A 19,975-nucleotide genomic window follows, 5' to 3' on the forward strand; every position below is an offset into this window, starting at 1 on the left:
TCTATTAGCCTTCTCTCTCTGTGTCTCTCTGCCTTTGTCTCTGTCTCTCTTTCTTTGTTTCTTTTTTTCTCAACAGTTTTACAAAGACAGGTTTTTTTTTTCTTCCTTAAGAAAGTGGGACAGATACATTTTATCCTAAGGAATGAGAATATCTTTTCTTCCTTGTGTTTGCTTTGATTTGTATTTTTTTAATTATTATTTTTAATTTTTTGATGTTATGGTAATTGCATCATTTCTCCTTTCCATTTCCTCCTTCTACACCTTTCCATAAATTCCTCCTTGCCCTTTAATACTCATGGCCTTGGTTTGTTGTAGCTGCTGTTGTTAATTATTGTTGCATATGTGTTTGCCTATGAACATGTGCATGGACATATTCCTAAACAGATTAATATAAACATAGATTGTATAATATGACAGTTTCCAGGACTATTTCCCCGGGGAAGACTATTTCTCCCAATGTCAGTGTTCCTTAGCTCTCTGTAGCTCTGCATGTAGGGTTGAGGCCCCATCAGCTTTTCCATTTCCATGCTATTTATTGGTGGTGTTTCTCATTGGCTTATGTTCTGGAAGCATTTCTGATGAGAGTTTATGGGTGATGCTTCCAGCATTCCTTGGCTTTTGACATGGTCCGGGGGAATCTGGATACCAGGCCACATGTTTACATACCAGGTACTCTATCTACAGAGATCTGCCTGCCTCTGCTTCCTGAGTGCCAGGATTAAAGGTGTGAGCAACCACTCCCCCCAGCCTCTTAAATACTTTTCAAATGTTGAAAATCTTGGTATGGCATTATATAGGGAAAAAAAAAAGACAGATTCGTAGGAGTTTGCATCTCAGTTGACAAAATTTTATTTTATCAGAAATTATAGAGAAGGTATAAGAGTGGCGATGAACACCGGCAGTGCAGACTCTTTTTTCACTTTACCACACAGGAAAACTTTATAGCCCATGTGCCCTTTGAGGAGAAAACATGGCCGCCTTGTTTCATGTCAGCATTCCAATTCAGATCCAAACTAGTCTCGTGTGAATTGTGACAAAGAATTATGGAGTGCATACAAGAAATAATGTGCTGTGAAAGAGGAGATCTGAAACGTGATCTTTACAAATTCATCAAAAGGTTAGCGATGATCCCAGGGTTTTCTCTGAGAACATTTCCCTACAGTGCCCGAGTGCCTGCAAGTGGCCGAAGACTGTTCAGTCAGCCTCGCTGTCGCTGTAGCACCTGTCCCGTTTAATCTGCTCTTCCACAGTCAGATGTTGAGCCTGGCACTGCATGCTGGGAAACACAGGCTTAGCGGCACTCCCTTGGCTCTGAGCATCAAAACACATTTTTCCACCATGCCGAGCCGCTCCTGCGGTTTCACCATGCCAGCATTTGACATTTTTCCCAAGTTCTCTTAAATACAAGCATGACATATTTTTAAGTTGATCAACAGAATCCATTAAATCACACCCAAGGATGTTATGTTTCTTGGAAAAAGAGGTGATTTTCACAGTGTTAGAGAAGAAAAGGTGTATATTTTTGTTGTTTTCATGGTTTCCTTTAATGTGTAAGGGGTTTACACCAGGAGATGCTGCAAGGCTTTCCCCTTTAACTGAGAAACCCTGCTGGAAGCCTGGCTCCAGTACCAGCTGCACGGGACTGCCTGCAGTCCCTCTGTCAGCTGTTCGCTCCAGAGCCAAGGCTAGGACCTTCTTGGAGGACAACTTTTGAGATTCAAATATACCAAGTAATTCTGAGATCTTAGACGCGTTGTTAAACTTCTTAATTTGGTATTCACTTGTGTAATAGTTTGCTTCGCTGGCTGCCTGTAATAGACGAGGACGTTCTGAAGTAGATATCTTCTGCCTGCCATTATTCAACGAGGAGACAGCTACAGAATTGTTATTGTTATTGTTATTGAAGTTCTCCCTATGATTTTCTGGCCCCCCCTCATCATCGGTGTTTGCAACTTGTAAAACATCTGCACTGTCAGGTTCATTAACAAGAGCATTCTTTTCCTTTCCATCACTCTGAGCATGCGCATTATGGTCATTAAACTCCATCCCACTTTTTCTCTTATTCCTCAAGCCCTCGGCATCCTTCAGCGTATCCTTCGCTTCTTTCTCACCTTTTCTTTCTTCGTACCCTTTTATTTCTTTGATTCCTGTAATATCCTCATTCTGACAAACCTGTTGACAGGGCTGCAAGTCAGGGACGCTATCTTGTTCTTGCCCTTTACTTTCCAGTGTCTTCACATGTTCGGTCAGCTGCTCCCTTTTAAATTCTGAGGGAACAGGGATGGTTACTTCAGGCGGCCACTTAGCTTTATTCACTTTGAGTTCTTCCTCAGGGGGAGAATTTTTCTTAGGCATCTCCTGACAAGGAGGCCAAACAATTTTTAATTTCCCCCTGTCCCCCCATTTTCTCAAATCATTGTCTTGTCGCTTGCTGTTACAAGCATCTGGGTGGGTAGTAAGATCCCCAAGCAAGAGGGTGTCTGCTGTAGGGTTTTCACGCGCATCGGGCTCTCCGCTAGGAATAAAATCAACTAAGCTGCTTTGGTGTTTGCAATTCCATCGATCTTTATGTTGCTTGTGTCCAAACCCTTCATCATAATTTCCTTTAGACTTAAAAAGTTGTTTAAAGTGAGGCTTGCAGTATATTCGTCCGTGAAGTGATGCGTAATTTCCCAAGCTGCCAAAAGAAAAGAAATATTATTTAGTGTTCTGTATACTTACTGTAAACTCACAGAGAATTGCAGAATTATTCACAGAGAATTGCAGAATTATCGTAGTAATGAATCGGTGATTCAGCAAAACCCACGTTCGACCAAGAGGAATGGTCCAGCTAATTGAAATTCCTGTTAGGTGAGTTATCACCAGCACACACTGTGATGTGTGCCTTTCAGTCCTTAGAATCTCAACCTGTATATCATCGGGGTATAATTGGTGTTTTCAGATTCTGTGCATGCTATTAGACTGATGAGTCCAAAACTGTGCAACCCCATGATCTCTGAGCCTATAGTCCAGACGCAGAATGACTTGTGCCAGACACTGACAAGGACACTACCAAACTTTTAATAAAAAGTAAAGAGAGAAAGGAACTTTTTGTGTTGCCATGGTAGGAGTACCTTTAACACCAGTACTTGTGGGACAGAGACAGGTGGATCTCGGTGAGTTTGAGGGCATCTTGGTGTACATCGTGCTCTCTAGGCTAGCCAGAGATACACAGTGAGACTTTATCTCCAACAAAACCAACCATCGCCAGAAAGAAATGAAATAAAGCATTTGAGACATTTCAGATAGCCCGTGAAAGTAAATATCACTCAAAGATTTTAACATTTTAATGTGAGCAAAAATGCCTTCCTACCACACAGGGCACAGGCCGAATGCTACCATCAGAAGAGAGTTTAAGGAATACTGTCTCCACCAAATCACTTTCTGATGAGTGCCACAGAAAATACACGTGAATAACTAGACTATCTAAAGCAGCACCACTGCTAGACTTGGCGCTGATAAATACTATGATACTTGGAGTATGAAATGAAAGGTGAAAGAGGTAGAGAGGGAACTGTGTGTCATCAGTTTCTAAATGACTTGGCATGGACAATCAGTAACTTATTCTTTTTTTAAAAAAAAAATGTAGAGTACGTGAATAAAATCAAATGTAAATTTTATAAAGTTTTGTTCCATTGATTGGTACTACTAGTACATTTATTATTAAATGACTTGAAACTTAAAAAAAATAACGTGTGTTTTGCCTGTTGTACATATGTATGCTCACTATGTGAGTGCCTAGCACAGGAGGAGGCCAGAAGAGGAAGTCAGATCTACTGGAAGTGGCATCCAGGACAGTTGTGAGCAGCCATGCGGATGCTGGTCTCATGTCCCTCAGGCTGGCCCTGAACTCACAATGCAGCTGTTGGATGACGTGAAGCCAGTGCCAGGATTACAGGCATGCATTACTGTTCTTAATAATGCAGTGCTCTGTTACAAAGCTGGGGCCTTGTGCACGTTACTCAAACATGCTACCCCCTCAGCTACATTCCCAGCTCTGACCCGTGGCTAAATGAATGAATGCAAGATACTCTAATTTTAAATCTGTTATGGTGTTTTAATAGTACTCGGCATTGAATGGCGGGCCATCCATGTGCTAGACATGTGCTCTGACACCAAGGAGTACCTTTCCTTTTAATCCTTAAATGTCCTTTGCATTTCCTCTTTCCCCATGGTCAATTTGATAAGAGCACAGAGCATTTGGCCAGGCTCCATCTTCTTTATGCTTGAGGAATGAAGAAAAGGACACACACACACACACACACACACACACACACACACACATCGTGTATAATATATGTAAGCATTTATTAGTTCTTCCCACTAAAAAGGCTTAGAAACAAACCTGAAAGAGTAGAATGGGCATCAAGAGTGTTGACATGCTGTTGCACATGTCGGTAGAGCAATGGCTCTCAACCTTTCTAACGCTCAACCCTTTAACACAGTTCTTCATGTTGTGGTGACTCCAACCATAACATTATTCTCCTTACTACTTAATAACTGTAACTTTGCTACTGTTCTGAATCATAATGTAAATATCTGTGTTTTCTCATGGTCTTAGGCCACCCCTGTGAAAGGTGTCTTTGACTCCTCCCACGAGGTCACAACCCACAGATTGAGAACCACAGTGTTAAAGTTAAAGTTAAAGACACCTTACAGAAATTATGGAACAAGTACTTACACAGGAAATGTAAAGATAGCCTGCAATCATCAGATAACAAGGAATTCCCTAAAATCTATTACAGTCATTGCAAAAGTCCCCTGTAGACGACAAGAGAGGAGATTTCTCTGACCAGGGGGAAGAAGAGGTGAGCACCTGTCAATGCAATTGACCGAAGGCAATCAACTATCCCCAACCACGCACACACACACACACACACACACACACACACACACACATTTAGTAAGTTTGTGAAGACCATCCTTTTTATTTCCCCCCTAAAAAGTGGCTACTTGGCCAGTGTACTGGCTAGTTTTGTGTCAATTTGACACAGGCTGGAGCTATCACAGAGAAAGGAGCTTCAGTTGGGGGAATGCCTTCAGGAGATCCAGCTGTAAGGCATTTTCTCAATTAGTGATCAAGAGGGGAAAGGCCCCTTGTGGGTGGTGCCATCTCTGGAGTGGTAGTCTTGGTTCTATAAGAGAGCAGGCTGAGCAAGCCAGGGGAAGCAAGCCAGTAAGTAACAACCCTCCATGGCCTCTGCATCAGCTCCTGCTTCCTGCCCTGCTTGAGTTCCAGTCCTGACTTCCTTCAGTGATGAACAGCAATGTGGAAGTGTAAGCTGAATAAACCCTTTCCTCCCCAACTTGCTTCTTAGTCATGATATTTGTGCAGGAATAAAAACCCTGACTAAGACAGCCTGGTATAGTGTACACCTGTAGGTCTAATCCAAAATCTAGTGCTGTCAGTTTGGAAGTATCCAGGACAACAAGAAGCCTAAACTACTTGGTGAGTATGTAATCGGCAACTTCAGACAGGAACATTCCACAGGCCAAATGTTCTGTGCTGTAAAGAAACATGCTGTGAGGCAAGAAGGGAATGCAATGGGAGATAAAAATGATTACAATATGCAACAAAATAAAAAATAAATAAAACTGCTAGAAAATACACAGGGCAGCAACAATGAAAGGAAAAGACATGATCACTTGAATGAATAGTTTTAGTCATGGGAATGAGTGCATGTTCTGTTTAAAATGGAGAACACAAAATGTCTTCCAAAGAAGGCTCGCAAAGTAGTATTTCATTACCTTGGTTAGTGGCTAAAATGTGGTCATGCCTTAATGATTCAGGATACCTTGCATTTGGCTTGTTTGACTTTGTTTGTTTGATTCATTACCTAAAAGTATCTGTCTTTGGATATGTAATTTTGAGTCTTCATTGTATGTCAGCCTTGACTAGGTGTTGTAAAAGCAAACAGTAGTACAATTAATGTCGAGAAGAATTATATTAGATCATATTAACAGCGGAGAAAGTGCAAGAAATACTTCGAGGAACATTTGGGAAGGTTACCTGATCTGTCCATGAAAGCCACATGAAGCTTCATGGATGGTATAGCTTTAGGGAAGGCCTGAAGAATGAATGGACATTAACCTGATAGAGATCTGGCAGATGGATATGAAAAACCCTTAGAAGGAGTAGGGGTGGCACCTGATGCTAGCTAGAAGCAGAGAGAAAATTGAGTATGAATTGGAACTGGAAGGAAATACTTCTGCATGGAAAGAAATGTACAACTGGGAAGGATTAGGGATGCTCGAATTGGCAAGAAACAGGAGCTTCATTTGACCTGCCTGTTAGATATGTTTTTAATGGACAGGAGAAGCTAGTCTATGTTTTAAACAGAGAAGTGACTTCAAATTTGTGCTTTAGGAAGATCCTTTTACTACATTATAGAATACACTATTAGGACAGAGTTTTGATAGTGGTGCTGGTTAGAGATATGAAGTCAAGGAGACCAAATCTCTAGTTATGATGGCTGTGGCATTCTTCCAAGTGAGAGACAATAGCTGCTGGAGTGATAGTTGGGTTATTGGGATGGCGGAATAGTTGAAGAGGGAACTGTGTGAGTCCTGTAATAAAGAAGTGGGGCCGGCTTGGGTGCAAGGAGTGAAGGAAAAGGATAAGTGACTTCGTGACTAGGTCCCAGTTAATGTCCACGTTATTGACTTTTACGGGACTCAGAAGGAATGTCAACAGTGAGAAGAAGAAGGGTCCCATTGATATCATTACGCTTGCAGAGACATCCATTATTGGATATAAGCATTTAATGAGCAAAGGTGCAATCTGGCCCAGCAGTACACATTTCAGAGTCATCCCAATGCGGAAGACTGTTTAAGTTACAAGACTGTATGCGATTTGCCAGAAGGAAAAAGAAACAATACGAAGAGTATATCTGAACAGTATATTCTGAAGAGCTCTAGCTTCTCATTGATGGTCAGAAAGAGTCGCCCACACATGTGCCTGCAAAGGAGCACCCTAAAAGTAGAGGAGCATCCTTATGTTATGTTGTCATAGAAACCAAGGGAGAATAACGTTGCAATGAGGAATATTTGACACTGCCAATTAAAGTCACGAACCTGCTAGTCTGAGAGGTGCACTTTCGATTCAGCAAAATAGTTTCCCCTTCAGCATTTCAAACTACAGCCTTACCAAATATCAAGTTCATTTGAATGCATCTACTTTGAGCAGCGTGGAAAAGGCAAGCTCCCACCACTCTGTTGATTAGCATGCTTCTTTTGCTTCAGAAACAAACAGCTTTTCCCCGACCTGTCACTGATATTATTCCCAATTCTATTTCTTAACTCACAGAATGGAGCTCAAACAGGCAAGAGCTTTACATGCCCTGCTTTGGGATACAAAGTTTCCCTGGAACACATCCAGGCCTATTCATTTACAGCTACTTCCACCTGTTCTGGGTAAATAGCCATTCCTGAGCTGCTATGAAACAGGAGTCCTGATGGGAACAGAATAGCCAGCCAAATGACAATATTCACTATCTGCCCTTTGCAGAAAGACTTTACAGCTTTTAATCTAAAGCTTAGACTTCTAGACACAGCACTAACTTAAACATCCTGACTTGCTCAGGAACTCAGGATGCCCTCTCACCCACATGGTTTCCACACTAAGAAAGGCAGCTTGCGAAAAGGAAAGGTTGACAACCTACCTGACCAATGAACAATAGAACAGGAACACCCACCCCCAACCCCCTGGCCTCCTGTGTGACTATAGTCACTGGAGGCAGTGGCAAGATCAGGAAAATTCTACTTTCTAGACCAGTGGTTCTAAACCTGTGGATTACAGCCCCTTTGTGGGAGTCAAATAAACCTTTCACAAGGGTTGCCAAAGACCATTAGGAATACCAGATATTTATACCAATGCATAACTAGCAAAAATGCAGTTATTAAGTAGCAATGAAAATAATTTTATGGTTGGGGGTCACCACAACATCAGAAACTGTATTAAAGGCTAGCAGTGTTAGGAAGGTTGAGAACCACTGGACTCGATATTATGGATATGCTACAAGGCTATTGAATCTATGTGGCCCAATCAAACAAGACATTTTACCTCAGCTTACTGCTGCAATGGTGGCATCTGAAGCAAGACTTATGAAAATTCTGCTTGTCTGCTACGAGGCACTCCATTGGATAAACTGTCTTTTGACAAATTATGCAAATTTCCTTGTCTTGGACCAACAGTTTCTAAAAATAAAAAAAAAATTATATAAAGGCTTATATATTTCTATTTTCAATCACAATTGTAAAGGCATAACAAAACAAATACTACAGTAACTGGCCATGCAGATGAAGTGAAACAGCCCTAAGAATAATCTTTTTTCTCCTTTCTCTGAACAGGCTATGCTAGCGTAGAGAGTTTGGGATCTGGTACAAGGTTTAATGTCTTTACCATGCATATGAATACTTCAGCTAATTATAGAATAACCACAGACATGCCTGTTATGCTAACATGTTAATATATCACACAGATAGAACAAACTTATGGGGAGCCTTAAGAAAGTGCATCCTTTCAAGCAACTGAGTTCTCCATACAGATACATTTTTACACGAAAATTTAATTTTTAAAAACATATAGGTAAACTGTTCTAAAGTACATACAGTTTTATAAGCAAGAAATTGTATAATATTTGATTAAATCTTTTCTCAACAGTTCTAGGTTTACCTCCTGACATCAACCATGTACTGCCTTGTAATGATACTCTCCCCTATGTGACATGTGCAGGCCAGGGCCTCGACTGTTACTGAACTGGCTTTAGATTTGTAGAGCCTTCGGGATCCTTCCATCTGCTCTTCCTGTGTTCTCTGCTTCTGTGTCTTGGTACTTACAGTCGCTTCCTATTGCTCCCCCGTGAAGGATAGTCCTTATAAATAACAGTAGTTACCTCACTGACCAGCGTTTCTATGGTGACTTACAGTGGACAGAGATATATCGATTAAATGTGTGTTTTAATTTTCACCGTATTCTTCTGAGAATAAGGTAGCATTAGTATTTGTCACCGACGAAAGCAAGTGTGTCAAAGGTCCTTCATACAGAGGCTACTTTAGTGCTTACACTCTGTGTCTCTGTGATGGAGAGGACCCTTTTCCCCTTTGATTCCTGTAGAGACCTATTTCTATCCTTAACCCCAGCTTTTCTGTGTTGTCTACGGTTTTGGTCTTAACAAAAACTGAACATTGGAAATTAATTAGACAGCTTTGCTTAATTATGCCAGAAGCAAGCACATTAAGAAACCATATTAACTTGATAAACTAGACATGTGTGTTGTAAATATGAGAGGCATAATTATTAATTTCAGTGGTTTTTATTATTAAGTTTGCTATTTCTTTCAATCTGACTAAAAGAGTGGACTATACTAATGATGCCTATTAAGTACATCCAATTCGTTTGATCATGAAGCCTCATTAATTGTAAAAAGTGTGGGAAATAAAATGGAGTGAGCTATCTTTTGATGTTAAAAATAGCCTGTCCTATGTTCAGATGAGTTAAAGCCCTCATATTACAAACATAATCAAGTTTTAATACGTATGGTTTATCCTCGTCTGCAAATGAGCCAATTGAGTTGTCATTTAGAGTTTATGTTCATAAAGGTGAAAATATCAGTTATAGAAATATTGGTTTCAGTGGACAGAATCATCTCCATTCGGTAATAACAGCTAAAATGTCTATTGTTATACTTGTTATACCTACACATTTATACATTTATCATATTTATGAAACTCCTTTCAGTATATATATGTATGTGTAGTATATATATATGTATGTATGTATATATATATATATATATATATATATATATATATATACTGCGAGTTCAGTTTGGGGTCATCACATACATGTATTGCACTTAATATAGAGGCCATTTAAGTGCACAGTTAAAATATAACAATACCAGGCTAAAGGTTTTGATCTGATACCACCACAAACTATTTAATGAAGTCAGTTTTATTAGGAACTTTTAATAATTGGTTTAATAATTGGTTTGCAAATAACTAGTTCCACAGTTATTAAAGCCGGTACTATTATTATGTCTTATGGTTTCTTCAAACTCTTATTTAACTCGAGTTTGAAGAAGAGGTTTCAGAAATGCATACTGCAGGTCATATTAGATGTTATTCTACATAAAGCAAGTAATGAAAGCCAGGGCAGTAGAGAATCAGAAGCCCTCATGGGTAGCTGTTAGTCCTAGCTTGTTACTTGGTTATTTCCACACACTGTTTTAATTGCAATTCATCTGGCTTAGGCACACATGCTTTCCAACGAGTTAATCTTCTTTCACACTCTTCCATCTCATTTACCACTTAAAAAGGCAGATTCCTCCTGGAAGGCCCTGCTCATTTCTGTTGCATGCGCATCCGAGGTTTCATATCCCACGCGCTGAAAAACTCTCTCGCTCTCCTGCCATGTCTTTTGAAAATTCCGTCTGAGGTTTGTAGGTGAATCTGCAACATCTAGGATGTGGCCAGCGATGACATCTTCATAGGTCGGTGGGGCATGCTTGAAGTCAAAGCCGGATCTGCTAGCTTCTGTGCTTCGAGATGATGAGGTTGCTACCTTTGACCCAACAATCTGACTGTCAAAGGCATCCACGCTTGAGAAATGCTCATTCAGAGACCTTGCTTCAGAGTGAACCCTGGGCTGCATTGCAGGAACTTTCGGATGTCTGTAAGAAAAGCCTGTAAAATTAGCAGTTTCAGAAGATGCTAATCCAAATTCCTCCTTGCAAAATGTGTGACTCTCTTGTTTCATGTTGTGGTTTATTTCGCCATTTGCATAAGCTCCTCTCTCTGTTTTTGCTCTGAAAACTGGGTCATTCTCAAATTCCCTAAACCATCTGTTTATTTCATTTTCATGGCCATTCAGAAAACGTTCAGCCCTTTGAACAGTTTGATTGGTGGCTTCAAATCTCTCTGTGTGTTCTGATAGGTGGGGCCCTTCCACCTTGCGGATGATTTCGACTGCATCGTAGCTTTCAGTCTCTGGCATTGCTCTGTTGACAGAATTCATTTTGTCTTTATGAACATAAGTCTCCGTTTTTTCTGTTTTCTTCACTGCTTCTTGAGAGTCTACAGATTCTCTGAAGGAGCCACTAACGACGTGGTTTACACTCACAGGTATTGTGATGGTGGGTGGTGAGTCCCCACCACGACTTTCTATCTTGATTTGCCTGCGGAGTGTGGCTGGAGACATGACAACCTCAGATCTCTTCTCTACAATTGGAACTGGGGTTCCTGGTGAACAGGGGATGGTGCCTTTGGCTAGCCTCGCCGTGGTGTCTTTGAGTCTAACAAGTTGTTCTGAACGACTCCTTGGTGGGGAAGGTGGTGTTCTTGTTCTGGGAAGTCCAGATGCATGTTCCACGGGTCTTCTGGGTGGAGGTTCAATACAACTGTTATTTTTAGGGGACTGAGAAAGCTCACTCTTCGTGGAGGTTTCTGCTCTACGGGCAGTGGACTCTATTGTAATGAAAGTTGGTGATGGAGGGCGAGTTTTCAAAGAGGGAGGAGCCATCTTACCGTCTTCCCCCTTAGCCTCCTGATAGGTTTTAACAGGATTACGAGTTGCTGCCTCAGGATGAGTTGTTACTTGGCGGTGTGTTAATTTTTCTTCTACAGTTTTCCTTTCTTTCTGTTCAGTGCATTTATTCGAGCTGAGATTAACATTAGACACATTCAGCGGCATTTCATTAAGATTGGTAGGTTTATCTCTCTGCTTTCCTGTTTGGGAAGCCATCATGGCTGTCTGAATTACATGTTCACACTGAAGAAGCATCTCCTCGGCTTGAGTTTTAATACGTGTTATTTCTTCTTTGACTTTTTCGAAATTATTCTCCATGGCAACACGAACTCCATATTCTCTTTTCTCCTCACTTATCAGCCATACCGGGACAATATTTAACAGTGTCTGAAACGTTTTAAGGCCACTTTTACTTGACTCTGCTTCAAACTGTTTTACCCTAGACAAAATCTGCTGTAGTTCTTCACGTTTTCTCAAGAATTCCAATATATTTATGGTACATCTTCCATCATCACACTGGGAATCTTTCACAGAGGAAAATGAAGATCGGTTCTGTCTTAGCTCTTGCTTTGACTCTTCAGTGTTAGAGGAGACCTGTTCCTGTTTTTTGCCCTTGTCTTTAAGGCATGTTTTCTCTTGCGTAGCATTGTAAGACTGGGAGAATTCTTCACGCTCAATTGTACTTCTAGAAGTTTGTATTTCTGTCTGCTGAAAATTCTGCATCTGTGAGTCTAGGTGTTCATCCATAACCTTTTGTTGGACTGACCTTGGTACCCTCTGGGTCTGCAGATGTTCTTGCTTTCTTTCAACTATTAGGCTGTCTTCTTTTGAACAGCTCACGGAGGTGTCCTGATTTTTTCCTTCCCTCCCCAGGACATTCCCTCTGTCAAACTCCCCAAATCTTCCTTGCTTCTTGGGAACTGTTTGGAGCTTACTTTTATGACTTTTCTCTGCATATTCTTTGGGCATTTGTATGGTCACTCGTTTCTCTGTTTTAGGTAACGGAAAATATTTTTCAGGCACAGATGGCTTATCATCACACTGTGTGCTTGCTTGGGTTTTCTTGATTTCCTTATCTGTTTGTTCAGTACAGGTTTGAATGTCAACTTCAGATGGCTTTATGTGGTGCTTAGAACTAAGATCTGTTTCAGTCCGTGCGTGATCTAGAGTTGAAAGCTTGATAGTTTTCACTTTGAAACTTGGGGAACTGGGTTTGGTTTGGGGAAAGGGCAGCCTCTTCACATGTTGCTCAAATGTTTGCTGTGTCTTGCATTCTTTGCGACTATGGTTAATTTCACAAGCCGATTTTGATTGTAAGGCATCACTTGAGTTCTGGATGCCTTCCTGTCTCAAGGTAAGCTCATCTTCAGAAGCAGCTAGAACATGCTGTAGCCTCTCAGTAGCCACTGTCAATGCAGAAGCCGTGGAGAGTTGGCTTTCAGAGCATTCACCTGCAATCACAGCCCTGCTTTTAGAGTCCAGGTTGGGCCGTGCCCTAGTGAAGTCTGACTCCTTTCTGGGCGTGGAGATTGCCTCAGTCGCTTTTTGTAACTCTATTTCTTTCTCCTTCTCTGATAAGCTTTGGTGCTGTGTTTCTGTTTTGATGACGCTGTGGCAAGAACTCTCCTGTCTCTGTTTCTCAAGCTCTTCCCTTTGCTGTCTGTATTTTTCTTCAGCAATCATTAAAGGTGTCTTAAATTTCCTCATGTAAGGCTTAGGACTTTGTTGTTCTGAACCTGATGGGAATGAGTGGGATTTAACAAGGGGTGCTGTCTGTTTTTCCTTGGGTGCTGGGCTTTCTGGAACTGTCTGAGAGAGTGAGTTTGCAGAGTCACCAGGCAGCTGTTTTCTTCCAACAAGACTTTTTCTGAATACATCTTGCTTTGTCTCTGTGTGCTCACTGCTCATTGTCTCCATTGATCTTTTCTGATCCTTTGAGAGGGTAGCCTTAATTTCCATATCTGACAGCGATCTTTCCAATTCACTGCTTGAGGAATACTGGTTCATCTTATCTTTAATTCTCTTGGGAAGTTTGGGTTTGGGGAGTGTGGGAGGTGGTGATTTTCCTGTTAGGATTTTAGCCTGTGAGTGAGGCAGATGAACACCTAAGGCTTCTTTTTGGGAGAACTGTTGTAAAAATGCTTCCCTGTGATGTCCTAGAACAGACGATGGAAGAAGATGTCCTGGTTGACATGGAGTTGGAGGAGGGGGAGGAGGTAGGGTTGTTGATAGACATTCTTGTTCAGCTTTTTCATCTACTGGTGGTGGAGGAAGAGGGAGGGTTGAAAGGCTTTCAAATTCAGTCCTTGTCTTCTCTGTGGGAGATGAGGGAGGAGACTCATTTTTTCCAGGCAACAGCATTAAAGGTGGTGGAGGAGGGAGAGGAAATTCAATTTCAGATGATGCATTGGAAGGTGGAAGAGGAGGGGGCGATGGAGGTGGAAGCGAGTCCTCATTTTCTTTTATACCACATTCAGGGTGAAGGTTGATTGTATTAAAGGACCTCTCCATTGCCATTTTTAACTCCTTGGAAGTGTTTGTCTTCATTAGAAAGTCTTGACTTTCCAGACAAACATCAGTTTTCTGTTTCTTGTCAGTTGCCTGAATTCTTTTGTGGTTTTTCCCAGAGACTGTCACTCCTGGTACACTGTGTACCTCCTTACCCACAGGCAAAGGTTGAAGGCTCGTCTCATTTTTCTTCATCTCTTTATTAGAATACTGCTTTTCCTGACTGAGCAAGGCTTGCTTCTGAAAGTCCCTTGTGATCTCAATGTTTTGGATATTGTTTTGATTCTTCCCATAGGAATCCTGGAACCGAGACTTCTGGTGATCATTCCCTAGTTCACAGGTTTGAGTCTGTTGCTTTCTAAATGTTTTATCCACAGACTGGGTGGAGCTACTGACATCACCCTTTGCTTCTCTCATGTTCTCTGATTCCTTGGATTTTAGACTTTCCTTCATTGACATGGTGGCACTTAAGTGTTTGCTCATATGGTCATCAGTACACAGATATTCTTTGCTCTCAGTCCAGATACCCATTCTGTCACTCATGTCTAAGACATTTTTCATAGCTCTATGCTCTGAATTAGACATTTTTCTAAGGCTTTTCTCAAGAGCATCATTGTTTTGTTCACGATCAATGACAATCTTTACAGTGCCCTTAGGGGCTTTGGGAAGATTAGCTTCAGTTCTTTCTTCTATTAAAGACCGAAGGCAGGATTTCTGTGTAGTTTCATCAAGAGTGCCTGGACCTGCTTGCTGCTTGATTGCTGGTTCAAATGGTCCTGGCACTGGTTGAAGAAGACTTTTTTTGTCTCTCTGGACAGCTGCTGGATGGATCCCTATTTTTTGCCTTTCTGAGAATCCTAGCATCCCAGGTAGTACATCCGTGACTATTCCCTGTTTATCAATCTCTTTGAAACCACACTGTTCTTCTTTCAAAGACCTTAATGATGTTTTAAGATCATCTAATATCAGCTCCTTTTTCAAGATTTCAGTCCTTGTATTTGTAGCCTTCTCGAGGCACTCAATAGCTTGCTCAATATCACTAGACATGCCACCAGGTTGTTTGGGTTCTTTCTGTCTGTCTCCTGACTCCTTGAGTGACTTGAGTATGGCCAGCCTGTCATCTTTCCCAATTTCTTCTGTTTTAGCCACTGTTTTCTGATTCGTGGCCTGGTTGAGAGAATTCAAGGTTGATTTCAAATCACCTTTTATAATCTCGTCTTTCACTGTCTTATAAGATGAACTCTGAGGCTCTGTCATGAAGACTTTAACTGTATTACGCACATCGCCTGGGATGATGTCAGTCTCACTAACAGTACGTTCAAAGGAAGACTGCCTTTTCTTCAGTAAGAATTTTGTTCCCTCAACATCACCACCAATTATTTCTTCCTCTCCTTCCTGCTTGCTAGCTGTGAGTGTGTTTTCATTTGACCCTGTCTGAAGTTGCTTGAGGTAATCCAAAGCTCCAGTTTCAATGCACGTTGTGAAGAACTGAACATTTCCTCTCTCCGAAGCATCGATTTTTGTCCTTTCCGATATTTTACCATTTGATGCAGAAGATAACAGATTATGAATGGTGCGCCTCACATCACCTCCCAGTATGTCTTCTCTTTCAGTCTTGTCACCAGCATTTTCATGAAGAAGACAATAGATAGTCATGTTAATATCTCCCTTTTCATCTTCTTGAATTAATATGCCTTTCTTTGCACGCCTTTCCTCCGAGAACAGCTTTTGTATTGCTTGTTTTACATCCCCTCTCACTATCTCCTCCTTTTCAGCATGAAATTCCATCAATTTGTTTAATAATTGAGTTTTAGTAAAGTTGACATTTCCCTTCTCCTCTTCACTGACAAATATCTCTTTCTTTGTGCAGTCTCTTTGGGAAAGCAGGTTCATCATTATGTTTCTGAGATCAGCCCTGATAACTTCTTCCTTCTGGATCTCAGGAGTTGTTTGGTTCATGAGCTTGTATTTGGCCATTCTGACATCCCCAACTTCATCAGCTTCAATGATAATTCCGGGAGCTTCAACGACTCTTTGAGAGTAGAGGTCTTCCAAGGTTTCTTTAATGCTTTTACCAATAATTTCTTCCTTCTCTACTCTAGTTTTGTTAAATTCATGAATAGGTGTTGTTTCAAAGAGCCACGTAGTTGTCTTGACATCCGACGGAGGAATTTCTTCCTTGGTCATTTTGGTATCATTTTCATCAAGTTCGTTAATAGAATCCAAAGTCTGGTTTTCAAAAAGCCACACTGCTTGCTTCACATCACCTTTCTGCACGTCTTCCTGGGTGACTGTCTTGATATTTTCATATCTGGACTCATCTCCCAACTCATCTATGCTGTGAGTTTCAAAGAGCCAAGTAGAAGTCTTAACATTTCCCTTTTGTATTTCATTGATGCTTACTGTTCTTACATAATTCTTCTTGTTACCACCTTCAGACTCAAATAATTGTTTATTCATCTGCACATTGCCTCCTTGAATATAGTCAACAGTGGGCACAATATTATGGGATTTGTCTGAAATCATATCCAGTGGTTGAGTTTCAAACCTGTATCTGACAGAACTCACATCCCCCTTCTGGATGTCTTCCTGAGTGACGGATTTAATAACGTATACATCTTCTGATTCGTGAATTGAGTCTAATGGTTTTGTTTCAAAGAGCCACCTTGTTCCTCGTACATCTCCATGTATTGTCTCTTCTTTTTTAACCGTTGTCACTTCATGATAAAACCCTTCCTGGTCTTGAATTGCATAGAGTGGCTGTGTTTCAAAAAGCATTTTGTAGCTTTTCACATCACCTTTTATTATTTCCCCCAGATTTGTTTCTCTCGTGCTGATGCCATCAGATTCATCTTTAATCTCATCTAAAGAAAATGTCTCAAAAATGAAGCATCCCTTTCTTACATCTCCACCTTGTATGTCTGTCACTGTTTTAACCAATCCATCGCCTTCTTGGCTTTCTTTTATCATATCAATAGGTTGGTTTTCAAATAGCCACCTGCAATTTAGAACATTGCCTTTCTGAATGTCTTCAGCTTTTAGCGTTTTGATCTTATTTAGAACATTCTCTGAACTGCAATTTATAGAGTCTAAGGACTGATTTTCAAACTTAAACTTCATGCCAGAGACATCCCCAGATTGTATATCCATCTCCAAGGGTTTATTTTCTTTCCCTTCATCCCCCTGTATGTTGTCCAGATTTTCTGTCTCAAAAAGAAAACATGCTGTCCGAACATCCCCACCTTGTATCTCCTCCTGTTTCACAGTTTGCAGTTTTACTGTTGCTTCAGAGTCATCTTTTATGGCATCAAGTGGCTGAGTTTCAAACAGCCACATGCAGGTTCTAACATCACCTTTATGAATATCTTCAGAGTTGGTCATCAAGGAAGCTTTTTCATAAAGAGACTCCATTGGCTGGGTCTCAAATAGCCATTTACATGTTTTGACATCCCCTTTAACAATATCAGTACTTTGTTCAGTTTTGCTGTCTGTTTCTTCCACATTACTAAAATATTTAATTGAATCAAGGGGTTGGGTCTCAAATAACCACCTAGCAGATTTCACATTCCCTGCCTGTATTTCTTGAGCAGATATTCCTCTAATTATCTGAAATTTATGAAGGCTTTCATCAAATTGGTCAATAGGCCTTGTTTCAAAAAGCCATCTACAGCTTCTTACATCACCTCTTACTATTTCTTCTTGCTGGACTGTCTTTACTTGGTGGTATTTTCCAAGATGATCTTGAATGGCATAGAGTGGGGTTGTCTCGAAGAGAGATTTATTCAACTCCACAGTGCCTCTTGTGACTCCTTCTACCTCAATTTGATGTGATGCATCAACCTTAATTAGATTACTGGATTCGAAGATATGAGTGTAGTTCTTTACATGTCCTCTATCAACTGCTTCTAGCCTCACTGTTCTGGTGTATTCTTTCTTATCTTCTCTAATATCTTCTAAGCGTTGAGTTTCAAAAACCCATTTTTGGTGCTTAACATCCCCCTTTTCTTCTTCAGAGGCAGTGATTTTTTGAAGCTTTCCAATATCCGGGCTGTCTTTTAAAGCCTCTATTGGGAGTGTTTCAAATAGATGTTTGGTGGTTTTTACATCACCTCCTATTCTCTCTTCAGGTGATACACTGTCCGTATCAGGAGAGTCTTTTAGAATGTCTAATGGCTGTGTTTCAAACATCCAACACTTTTTAGAAACATCTGTACCTATGACTGTTTCTGTTTTCAGGACAGCCTCGCCTGACTCTTCTTTGATTTTCTCCAGTGGTTGAGTTTCAAATAACCACTTTGCTCTACTCACCCCACCTTTGACATTTTCCTCCATGGATATTCCTCGAACAACCTTAATTTCTGTGATATCTTTGTTTATTGTGTCCAAAGGCTGTGTTTCAAACATCCAACGTGCTGTTCTTACATCCCCCTTATCAATGTCTTCTCTCTGCACAGTTTTAATTTCTAGCATTTGGCCTGAACCATCTCTTATGACATACAATGGTTGAGTTTCAAAACACTTTATGCTTCTCTTAACATTTCCTTTAATTTCTTTGAGTTCTGATCTGAGTTGTAACAAGTGCAATTCATCCACTGAGTGAAGCTGTCCAAGTTGATCTAGTTGTTGAGTTTCAAACATGTATCTCACAGTCTTGACATCTCCACCAGTTATATCTTTTGTAAGAGTAGATGCTGTTTCTTCTTGACATTCATGCATTTTGTTCATGGAGTCTAAAGGCCTTGTTTCAAACATCCACCTTGCTGTGTAAACATCTCCTCTAGCTAGTTCAGGAATTTTCTCAGTGTTTCCTTCAGTGCCAGCAGAAGGAATCCCCAATGCATCTATTGGCTGAGTTTCAAACATCCAAGTTGTATATTTCACATCACTCCCAGCAATGAGTTCTTGGTCAGCAATGCCTTTGGAAGTGTACCCTTCATCTGTAGAACCATGGTTGATAGAATCTAATGGCTGATTCTCAAAAATCCATCGAATCGACTGCACCTCTCCTTTGAGGATTTCATCCCACTCCAGGTTTTCTCTTTCTGAGTTCAAATCTTTCTGAGAACTGTCATTTGTATTTTCGAAAACATACCGAGCTTGTTGTACATCTGCTGATATCGAGTTCCCTGAGTTTATCTGGCTAGAAACAATTTCAGAAACCTCACTGATATAATCTTTTTCTAAGTTTTTTCTTAACTCTGGATGGATATGCCTATATAAACGGTTTAATTCATACAAATTTCTTTGCTTGGAGTATAAATCTTTGGGCATTGGCAGTCTTCTAGGAGGGCTGGGGAATTCAGGGGACTGGGAAAATGCTGTCACATCCATTGGTGTCTGACAAACATCAGGTGGGGGAGGAGGACACCCTTCCATCTTTCCTGAAGGAGTGCCATTATCTTGTGTCAGAGTTGTTGAAGTCAGACTGTCATTACTATAACTTGACGTTGACGTTTCCTTCCTCTGCCTGGTTGAAGTATAAGAAGAAGAGGTACCCACAGCCGATGATGGCTTTAAGGTTTCTTCAATGTCATTTTCAATCTTTAAGAGAGAAAATCAAAGCTTAAAACGATGATTGTAGTATCGAGATTTCCTGAACCCTACCTTATACCTGTCCACATCAGGTTTCTGCTGTGATGCCTTCATTGGAAAACAGGTATGCATTGTGTTTAAACCTACTTGGAAAAATAGTCAATGTGTGTTAATAAATATCATCCTAATTTTTAATAATTTAATGCTTTTCCATCAACCAGTGACTCCGTATTTCAACATTAATACATATTTTTTTTTTCTTTTTTGAGACAGAATCACTCTTTGTAGCCTTGACAAGCCTGGATCCTCCTGCAAGTGTTGAGCTTAAAGGTGTATCTATGTTTGGCTTAACATTTATACACATTCTTA

At 40.6% G+C, this 19,975-nt stretch overlaps 1 protein-coding gene across 2 annotated transcripts in view; it reads right to left on the bottom strand.

Annotated features, from left to right (window-relative positions):
• Positions 1-822: 822 nt before the first annotated feature.
• Positions 823-19,975, bottom strand: part of Xirp2 (xin actin binding repeat containing 2) — a 79,379-nt gene continuing 60,226 nt past the window's right edge. Inside the window, exons 7-9 of one of the 2 annotated variants that reach the window (XM_021152794.3) lie at positions 10,348-19,615; positions 8,102-8,219; positions 823-2,677 (exon numbers count right to left, since the gene is read on the bottom strand). In XM_021152794.3, coding sequence (XP_021008453.1) covers positions 1,195-2,677; positions 8,102-8,219; positions 10,348-19,615 — 10,869 coding nt within the window. In that variant the 3' untranslated portion in view covers positions 823-1,194. Of the gene's footprint in view, positions 2,678-8,101; positions 8,236-10,347; positions 19,616-19,975 lie in introns of both variants that reach the window. The other variant, XM_021152804.3, reaches the window with a different exon arrangement.

The sequence above is a fragment of the Mus caroli genome, unplaced genomic scaffold (assembly GCF_978045245.1).
Source record: "Mus caroli unplaced genomic scaffold, Mus_caroli_1 scaffold_2, whole genome shotgun sequence".
NCBI classification, from domain to species: Eukaryota; Metazoa; Chordata; class Mammalia; order Rodentia; family Muridae; genus Mus; species Mus caroli.